Source organism: Podarcis pityusensis, assembly GCF_964106645.2.
Source record: "Podarcis pityusensis genome assembly, chromosome: 2".
NCBI classification, from domain to species: domain Eukaryota; kingdom Metazoa; phylum Chordata; class Lepidosauria; order Squamata; family Lacertidae; genus Podarcis; species Podarcis pityusensis.
Window position 1 is genome coordinate 32,290,188 of NC_138029.1, and position 10,276 is coordinate 32,300,463.

The window sequence follows — 10,276 nt, forward strand, 5'->3', positions numbered from 1 at the left end:
CCTGTGAACAAACTACATGAAGAGAGGAGCAGCTCTGTCCAAAATTGAACTTTGTGCAATTATGGCACTGTAGTTAGCTTCTGGTCCTCCTGGTTCTTTGATTGTGATCTTTAATAATACAGTGGTACCTCTGGTTACGCACTTAATTTGTTCCGGAGGTCCGTTCTTAACCTGAAACCGTTCATAACCTGAGGTACCACTTTAGCTAATGGGGCCTCCTGCTGCCACCGTGCTGCCAGCGCGTGATTTCTGTTCTCATCCTGAGGTAAAGTTCTTAACCCAACGTACTACATCCAGGTTAGCGGAGTAGTACTGAAGTGTTTGTAACCCGAGGTGTTTGTAACCCGAGGTACCACTGTAATAATAATAATACTAATCTTAAGTCACATACATGCATGCTACTGTCCTTAACTGAAACTAATTATGAAGCAAAGTAGGCTGAATTCCCATTCTCCGTTCCATATTCCCAAGTGACTCTCCTATCCATTAACCAGTTTTTGTTACTTTTATCACAGTCTCTTTTATTGTATCCATGTGACTTACATGCCTCGTTTTATCATAGTTTACACACCATAAGCCCCCTTGCTTCTATACTAAACTTCCAGTGTATTTGGACTTTAAACTATTGCATTATAGGTATGTGCGGACTTCCACTGTTTCTTCAGTTAGAAAACTGTTTATAGAGTTGCATTAAGCAAACCGTTATTTGTATTTTTCTAAATCAAGAGAGTTTTTGTCAACTGCTGGATCAACATCTTTAAAAACTGGCTGGATGACACACTTTGCTAATGGTTATGATTCCCCCCTCCCCCCATTCTTACAGCATCACACTCTTGATAGCTCATTTATTGCCCTGGATAACAGTGAATCGTGTGCCTCCCCTTACTATCTGTCTGCTGCTTTTTTCCCAGAGAGTTACAAAACACACCTGATGCTGTCCCAGATGGAGGAATAGAGCCCCCTCCTCTAGACACGGCGTGGGTTGAAGCTACTCGCAAAAAAGCTCTTCTTAAGCTGGAAAAGCTAGACACGGATTTAAAGAACTATAAAGGGAACTCAATCAAGGAAAGCATCAGGTGATCAGCTGTAACAAACATGCCTTTACTCGGGAACAACTAGTTCTCAGTTCGAAGCAACATTTTGCATTCAAAGGAATCAAATTGCTTTGTGAATTTGCATGCACTTCGAAAAACAGTTTTGATGAAATGCATCATTCGCACAGTTCACTGGTAGATAATCCCGTGAAAATAGACCTGTCCAGGACTCAAGTTGCACAGGTGACCTATTCAGAGAAAAGGTTTTCACATGTGCACAGCCATTCTAGAAACCACCTTGTGAGTGTTAAAATGTCTTTCTGAACTGCTTCCCACTAAGAGTCCCACCCACCCAAATATACTTTGCTATTTAAGGGAGTTGTGGGAGGGATGCGGGTGGCACTATGGGTTAAACCACAGAGCCTAGGACTTGCCGATCAGAAGGTCGGCGGTTCGAATCCCCGCGATGGGGTGAGCTCCGGTTGCTTGGTCCCTGCTCCTGCCAATCTAGCAGTTCGAAAGCACGTCAAAGTGCAAGTAGATAAATAGGTACTGCTCTGGTGGGAAGGTAAATGGCGTTTCCGTGTGCTGCTCTGGTTCGCCAGAGGCGGCTTAGTCATGCTGGCCACATGACCCGGAAGCTGTACGCCGGCTCCCTCAGCCAATAAAGCGAGATGAGCGCCACAACCCTAGAGTTGGTCACGACGGGACCTAATGGTCAGGGGTCCCTTTACCTTTACATATGTGTCTCCTACTTTTATAATTTCTACAGAAGCTCATTACTTTAGTTTTGTGTTGGGCTTGTGAATATTCTGGAATCAGATTCATGTTTGGAAGCAGCTGTTTGGGAAGAGCAGAGAGAGGGCTTTGTAGCAGGAAACTATTGAGAAGATTATTGTGATAGCTATGCTAGAGTCTTTGCAAATGATGACTGGCTCTGTCATACTTGATAGTCTGCACCTTGCCAAAAATATAGAGAAATGTCTTTATTCTGTGCATCTGTTAACTCTGAATAAGCACAGCCTTTCGCCTGAGCATGTTATCCAGCTCTGGCCTTGTTTTGAGTTGTAATTTTTGGGGGTGGGGTATGTGTTTTGCATCCTGGCTTATTCATTTTGCAGCTGCCGTCATCCCTTCTTTCTAGGAGAGGCCATGATGACTTAGGCGATCACTACCTTGACTGTGGGGACCTCAGCAATGCCCTCAAATGTTATTCGCGAGCCCGCGATTACTGCACCAGCGCAAAGCACGTTATCAACATGTGCCTCAATGTTATCAAGGTAAAGTACAATATATGTCAGTGGTCCTTTTCAAGTGGGACACACTTGTGGAATTTCGCCTTTATTTAAGATACGCTCTACCTGCTGCGCATCATCAAATGAAATCTTCTTTTCTCTCCCCCACCACCTGGAACGTACAGTCTGATGACCCATCAACAGAAATGAGTTTCTTCGTTCACAGATGTGCCTATTAGAGACACATAATTCCCAGGGAGTGAGAGCTTTACCTCTTACTCAGTGTCAGGGGCTGGACTGAGGAAGAATGGTGTGAGCCCCCCTCCCCTTCTCCTGAACCTTCCCAAGGGCAGGAGGACAGTATTGATTTAGAACAGTGGTTTGCAGAGGGGCATAGTCCAGAGGAGAAAAGCTGGGAAATACTGGGTGAGGAACAGCTAGAAGAAGGCACACTGGGAGAGAGACAGCTAGCAGATTCAGTGTCCTTCGACAGCATTCCTGACCCCGCCCCCTTTGCCTAGGACTAGACGGGCTCTGAGAGTGATAGAAAAGAAAGCGCAGAGGCAACAAGCTCAGATTACCCAACGTAGCAGTGATGAAGATTAATGGAGATGGAGGGGGTGAACCTTAAGTGGGAACAACGCCATTTTTAGAGGGATATGCATTTCTTTGTCTCTCGCTGTGATTATTAAAGAAACTCTGGTAAGAACGCTCCTTTTGTGTGATCTTCTTAATCACTGCCACCGGGGAAGGGATCCGATTCCCCGAAGCCTGACACTCAGCTTTTACTGCAGTGCTGCAGTCTGTTTTCTTCCTCTTCCAGGTCAGTGTTTACCTCCAGAACTGGTCCCACGTCCTGAGCTATGTGAGCAAAGCCGAGTCCACGCCAGAAATTGCAGAGGTAGTAAGCTTTTTACAACATGACTATTGCCACCAACCCAGGTCCGTGCCTTTTAGTTTTACTTCATTTTTTAACAGCTATAGCTAGCCATTCTTCCAGCCACACACAAGACAGAGTAGAGGCCCCCTCCCCTCATTTTACCCTCACAACAGCCCTGTGAGGTAGCACAGGCTGAGAAAGGCCATCCAGCAGGATTCATGGCTGAATGGGAATTTTTAAGCCAGGTCTCCCCACTTCTACTCTAAACTGCTATGCTGTGTTAGCTCTCAGTATGGTATGTGGGTCCCTGGATTTATGCCCCGAGGCTTCATAATTTCTATGTCAAATATTGGACCTCGGTGCCCCACAGGAGGATTGGGGTGGCAAATGAACTAATTCTGTGTTTTGAGGGGTTCTAATGCACCCCTTGAACAGAGACCCTGTTTCCTTTTCATCCTTCTTGGTGTTCCTTGTTGAGCTCTGGGTGCCTTTTCAGACTTGGGTCATGCGGGGAGCCAAGGAGATTGCAGAGCAGAAGTGCTTCCTCAGACGGGTTGAACAGAAGGAATTAAGCAAAAAATAAAGCTGCTGTTTATTTGCTGATTCTCTGCCTCCTCCCTCTCTAGCAAAGAGGAGAACGTGACAGCCAGACACAGGCAATCCTCACCAAATTGAAGTGTGCCGCAGGTGAGTGAGTGAATTGCATGCCTCATAGATACAGCATATGCCCTTAGTGCTCATCAGACTTGCTGTGTGCAGAAACAGCACAGCATTTAGGCATAACAAACTTCCTTGCTTGCTTTTTCTACCCCATGATAGAGCAGGGCAAATTCCCAAGTACAGCTTCTGCGTTTTAGTTGCCCGTCTTCTGGCTTTAGATCTGTGGAAAGGTGTGGAGCTCCTCTTCTAGGTTTCTGTGTGACCCTACCAGTGTGTCTCTCCTAACACATGCAAGCAGTGTCTTGGACAGAAGACTAATTGTTAAGTCTGGTTTCTAGGCTTGGCGGAACTCGCTGCCCGGAAATACAAGCAAGCAGCAAAATGCTTCCTGTTGGCCTCATTTGATCACTGTGATTTCCCTGAGGTAAGCATTAGGCAGAGATATTGAGAGCTGGGGAAGCTGTGGAGATGGGGGGGGGGGAGATGCCAGATAGCTGTGGCCTATTTCTAATATGGCCTGATTTTGGGGGGACCATGTTCCTCCTTGATTTTTCTGAGTGTCTTGAAGACCAGCTTTTCTGTGGGCATGTGAACAGAGCAGGGTTCAGACTACCTAGCTGTCTACACCTGTAGCTATCATCGCTTCTTCAGAGGCTTCCTCTCCTCTCTTTTTCTAGCTGCTGTCCCCTAGCAATGTGGCCGTGTATGGTGGCCTCTGTGCATTAGCCACCTTTGACCGTCAGGAATTGCAGCGTAATGTCATCTCCAGCAGGTGAGAGCTTTGGAGGACCTTGGGCATGAAATAGGCCAACTGAATTAGAGCTGTGTTTTGTTTTGTTTTTTGCCTTTTGGGTTCTGAGTTGCTTTTAGTCTTTGTTAAGCAATTTAGTTAGATGACTCCCCGAAGGTCCTGGATTTGATTTCTAGCTCGTCGTTTGAATCCCTTGGGCAGGACTCTTGAGGACCAGTGGCTGAGGCATTTAGTTGCCCACTGCTGAAAACAGCACGCTGGACTAAATGAACTTACGTTCCTAAGCCACTGTGTCTAGGTGTTAATTTCCCTGTTTGAGAATAGAGAACAGTGACATGTCTGCACTGTGCTACTGAGAGAGAGAACAAGAAAAGGATGGTAAAGCCCTTGCAAGTTAAAAGGAAGCATACAGGGCAATTACATTTGGTTTCCTGTGGGTGTTTGGAACTTGGAGCAAACCATTGGTGAGGAGAGGTTAGGCAGTTTCTCTCCTCCCACCAGTCCTCTACTCCCAATATCCATCCTGTGACTTCTTTTCAAATTAAAGCAAGGCTGAGTTCTGGGCAGACATGCCTCCCCATAACTAGGGACCACATCTCCCGAGATGCAGAGGAACCTATTGCGGCCTTCCCTAACCTGAGGGGAAGTTTTGGACTGCAATGCCCATCAGCCCGATAGATGGCCTATCGGTTTATTGACTCATTCTTTTTCAACCTTTTTTGCACAATCACCATAGAAACCAACATGTGCCATTCTTGTAGGGGAGAGGGATCCTAGCCTCTTTTTAAAAGGGTGTGGGAAGTGGATGACTTTGTGCTCTGACCCACTGTATCTGCAGCTCCTTCAAACTCTTCTTAGAGCTGGAGCCACAGGTGCGGGACATCATCTTCAAGTTCTACGAATCCAAATACGCCTCATGTCTCAAGATGCTGGACGAGATGAAGGTGAGTCCTAGAGAGCTGAGCTCTCTCTGTGTGTTCCTGGGTTTGTTTGTTTTTTTGCAGCATAGTTTTTATTCATTTTCGTCTTTAAACTGCTTAACATGGTTGCATTGACATGTATCTTTGTTTCCTTTGGAGCATATGGCATGCAACAGTTTGGTTAAAAATAAAAATAAAACAACCATAAACACTCGGATAAACATTTCTGAACCTAGTAACAAAGTTGTGTAGAAGTGTATATTCAAAAAAATATTACCGTTATTACAGATAGGAAATGATGTACAGTAACATGTATTGCTTAGCCTCTGTGTGATTTGAGAAGGGGCTGCAGCAGCAGTATTTATATTGGTGAGCCCTTGATGGCCCTTTCCTGGCAGGCATACTTATTCCTAGTATACAAGCACCAAATGAAGGCACTGAAAATGAGGCAGTGAGAGGCAGAGGGAGGGACGGAAACAAGGTGGCAAAACATGGCTTCGTGCAACATGAATGAGCATTGGGCTCGTGCACGCCCTCCTTCCATGGTGTGTTCCACTTAATAAGTTATTCCTGGTTTGAGGCAAACCGTAGCTTGACATTACATCCATACCAGCGCACGATGCAGACCAAGTGCAAACAATAGTGACAGATGTAATGGCAAGCTATGGTTTCCTCAAACCAGGAAGAACTGATTAATTAAAAGGAGTCCAACGTGCCTTCCAGGCTTGTCCCCTAGTGCCAAAACCATGGTTTGGCATTATGTCTGAACTGAGCCCAATAGGTTAGCCTCTCCAAGTAGCTTTATTGCAAACTACCTGCATCTGCTAAGCTCAGACTGGCAGCAAAATAAAACACAGGAATATTTAAAGCTATGTGTGTAAATATGTGCATTCATAGAGAGATCTTTTCCGTGTCTAAATAAAGAAAAGGGGGGGGGGACAAATGTCGCTTGAGGAAAAGGCTCTGCTTGCATATGTAGCTTTAGTTGCTGGTCTGAAATTACACTGCCCTGATGGTGAAAGCAGTTACATAAAATAAATGTATCCACTACTTATTTATCATCTCCCTACTCTCTTTAGCTGTTTTGTGAAGACTGTTGCTTGTTTGGAAATGGTCAAAATAGAGAGGGCAGAATTCCTCTCTCTCCTCAGTACTAGCTGGGTTCAGTTTTCTCTAGGTTAATAGCAGTCACTACAAATGTTGTGCATTTTTTGTTGGATGTGAAATATTGCTATAGCCACCACTCAGGCTATGAGGTGCATCTGACAATGCCTTTGTAGCCTTTGATAGCTAGACCTGATTATTATTTTTCATTTGTATTTTGCTGACTCCACAAATACATGTCTCTTGCTGTGTCGGGGGTGAAGGGTTGGGGAGAGCTTTATGTGTCAACTCTTCCTAACATACTCAATTCTGCACAGGATAATCTGCTGCTGGATATGTACCTGGCACCTCACGTGAGAACACTTTATACGCAGATTCGAAACCGCGCCCTCATCCAGGTAATTGCCATCCTAATAACTGCTCTCCTTTTGCCCTAACTTTTGTCCTAGCATAGAGGGCCATTAATGGACATTTTCATTCTCTGCTCCTTTCTCATTCTCAGTATTTCAGCCCCTATGTGTCAGCAGACATGCGGAAGATGGCCACTGCCTTCAACACCACGGTGGCAGCTTTGGAGGACGAGCTCACTCAGCTGATTCTAGAAGGATTGATTAATGCCAGAATAGACTCTCACAGCAAAGTGAGTACCGGTCACATCCAAACTAAACCTCCCTGACTGCTGCTGCTGAAAGCTAATGGCTTGGTAGTGATAAAACCCTGAGGGGGGAATTACCAATGCAAGGCCTGCATAAGGGCTTCTGCTTGCACAATGAGGCTTCCCCCTACCCTTGATATTGGCTGGTGGGGGGAATTGGGGGCGTTGTTCTATCTGGCAAGCTGCAACCCTTGCATAGATGGGACTTTTGCCATAGCACGATGATCACCCTGAATGCTCCACCCTGAATGCTCCATGCATTTCTTTCGCTGTAAACCAATTTAAAAATAAGCCAGTGCCACATTAAAGCCCAAACTGGGTGCTAAAAAAGGCCTGGTTAAAATCCTAAACGCTGCACAAAAGTTTTCATGATATTTAGGCTAGTACAGGAATTGCAGAAGGCTGTTTTTTTTATCAAAGAGGATTTAGTTGGGGGGGGTTATAAACAATGGAGAGGAAAGGGAGTTCTCCCAGATGCGCAAGCCATACCTCCTTGTCCCTGGAACTCCTCCCTCAGTTCCATTCTGGCTTCTGAGCCTCAGTCAGGCATGTTGTTTCATTTTTGAATGCTAGAAACTGCCACTCTTTTCATTTTAAACTCTTCCACAAAGGCAACTTCACAGAGTCCTTGTTTCCAGCAAATCAGACGCTGTCCCTCCAGTGAGCATGAGGGGCTTGGGTGGCTGCTGTCCTAAAGGGTGCTGTGAGCCCTTCAACTTTCCTGTTTTTTTTGTAGATTTTATATGCACGGGATGTCGATCAGCGTAGTACTACCTTTGAGAAGTCCTTGCTGATGGGGAAGGAGTTTCAGCGTCGCGCCAAAGCTATGATCCTACGAGCAGCTGTCCTGCGTAACCAGATCCATGTGAAGGTCAGCAAAGGGTTAACTTTTTAATGTTTCATTGCTGTAAATTGCAGACCTAGCGGCGTATAAATATTTAATAAATAAAGAGGCTCTAAATTCTGGGCAGGGGCTTGCTACTTCTAAACGTACTGGGCGCTCTGGCAGAGTTTTTTGTGTGAATATAAGTCAGAAGCATTGGGGTCAAGCTGATACATACCATTTGAGCCAGCTTTTCTCTTACATGCCCTGAATAGCTTTACCTTATAAATGTAACTATTTACAAGCAACTAAGGTAAACGGGGGGGGGGGGGCAGTTTTCATGAATTCTACTCATATTGATCCAGAGCAGATTCCAACATATAGTTAGCAGAGTCAAAACTTAAACACATTGCAGGATTCTGAAAAATATAGACCAGAGGCAATTAATATTTCATCCAGCAGAGCTTTACTGCTACTGAAGGCAAATGAACATAATGGGCATAAATCCAATACATTCAGGATTGGCACTGTCCATAAGAAATCCAGTTGCAGCAAACAACTTAAACTTAGAATAACTTATAACACTAAGCATACAATAAACAGAACAGCACACCAGAAGGAAAGAGAGATAGAACGTGAAACGCAGGCTCCTTCTGGCCCTATTATTATAGTCAGCATGACCTTGACAGAAAGAGATGACAGAACCAGTTTAAGCCAGCTGTACTCGGCTTCTCTGAAGGAATAACCCAAACATCATGAACCTTCTGCTTGTTTCTAGGCAGAATAGAAACTTTGTGTGTCAGCTGGAAACTTCCAGCTTGCACCAGTTTCTTTCACAGAGAGAAGCTTTCAGAACCCTCTTGAATTCCCGTATTTTTCGCTCTATAAGGCGCACCAGACCACAAGACGCACCTAGTTTTTGGAGGAGGAAAACAAGAAAAAAAATATTCTGAATCTCAGAAGCCAGAACAGCAAGAGGGATCGCTGCGCAGTGAAAGCAGCAATCCCTCTTGCTGTTCTGGCTTCTGGGATAGCTGCGCAGCCTGCATTCACTCCATAAGACTCACACACATTTCCCCTTACTTTTTAGGAGGGAAAAGTTAGGTCCTATAGAGCCAAAAATACGGTAATTAGAATAGGAAAGATCTCTACATATCAAATCAATACTTTCTGTACCAAGAAATGCAAACTGACAGCAGTATCCAATTCTCCAACTCTGCTGCCGTAACAAAACTCTGGGAATGCTGTGGAACCTCTTCTTTCTCTTCTGTCCAGTCTCTCGTGTGCCCTCAAGAGACAAGATTTGGGGAACCTTCCAGAGCACATTTTTGGGGTATTTTGGATTGTGGGGGAGTAGAGCTGAAAATAATACCAATATTTTTCACATCTGGCAACCAATGCACCTCTTTGGTTTCAGGTAGTACATGGGTAGAGGAGTCAGTTTAGTCAGAATCAAGTATACACTTCCAGAGTCAACATTAAATACATTGCTTCTGGTAAATGAGCCACCATAGCTGCTAGAGGGCCATGGAAATTTGAGGCTTTTTAGACTTGACTACCCATGTAGTATCCAAAACCAAAGGGGCACATTGGTTGCCAGAGGTTATTTTTTTTCCAGCTCCCCTACCCCACTAGGAGGGCGAGGGGAAACAGAAGTCCCGTTGTGCCAGCACAACCAAATGCGCAGAGCATTGGATACAATCTATCCCCCTTAAAAAATAAACTTATAAGACTAAAAATAAATAAATTTGCTTCAGTGCAAAATGACAGTTCATGCAGTAGCTGCAATATTTAAGGCAGGAATGGGAAACCTTAAACAGGGTTGGGGAGCCTCAAGATGTTTTAACAGCAAACTGAGCGTAGTCAAAATGCAGAGTGTCATTGGCTGGTTTACAAGTGGAAAGCTCATCTTGCTGCGAGACAAGGCGTTCGTGCCATGCTCCTCTTCAGGGTGATGAAGTGCCAAGGGTCATTCAGTTTGACCACAGTTTATCATGGGACCAACCAGAATGTGAGATGTGCAAGGCCTGGATTGCTAATCTCCTGTTATTTTCTCCCAAGATGAAAAGTCTATAAACTTTTCCATATTTAACCACCAATTCCTGCAGCTCACTGCTGAGGTAGGAAGCCCTTTCCTCAAAGGACAACTCATTGGAATAACTGGATACAGGGAATAATCCCGCCTCTAACCATTCTGATGTTTTGGGGGAAGGT

At 44.9% G+C, this 10,276-nt stretch overlaps 1 protein-coding gene across 4 annotated transcripts in view; it reads left to right on the forward strand.

The window, feature by feature from the left end:
• The window catches only part of GPS1 (G protein pathway suppressor 1), a 19,677-nt gene extending 11,473 nt beyond the window's left edge, over nt 1-8,204 (forward strand). For all 4 annotated transcript variants that reach the window (XM_080993847.1, XM_080993849.1, XM_080993848.1 and 1 more), the window contains 10 exons: nt 912-1,076; nt 2,179-2,314; nt 3,093-3,170; nt 3,776-3,836; nt 4,148-4,233; nt 4,487-4,581; nt 5,399-5,504; nt 6,902-6,982; nt 7,087-7,224; nt 7,976-8,204. In XM_080993847.1, the coding sequence (XP_080849973.1) occupies nt 912-1,076; nt 2,179-2,314; nt 3,093-3,170; nt 3,776-3,836; nt 4,148-4,233; nt 4,487-4,581; nt 5,399-5,504; nt 6,902-6,982; nt 7,087-7,224; nt 7,976-8,134 (1,105 nt within the window). In that variant the 3' untranslated portion in view covers nt 8,135-8,204. The remainder of the gene's footprint in view (nt 1-911; nt 1,077-2,178; nt 2,315-3,092; nt 3,171-3,775; nt 3,837-4,147; nt 4,234-4,486; nt 4,582-5,398; nt 5,505-6,901; nt 6,983-7,086; nt 7,225-7,975) is intronic.
• Nucleotides 8,205-10,276: the final 2,072 nt, after the last annotated feature.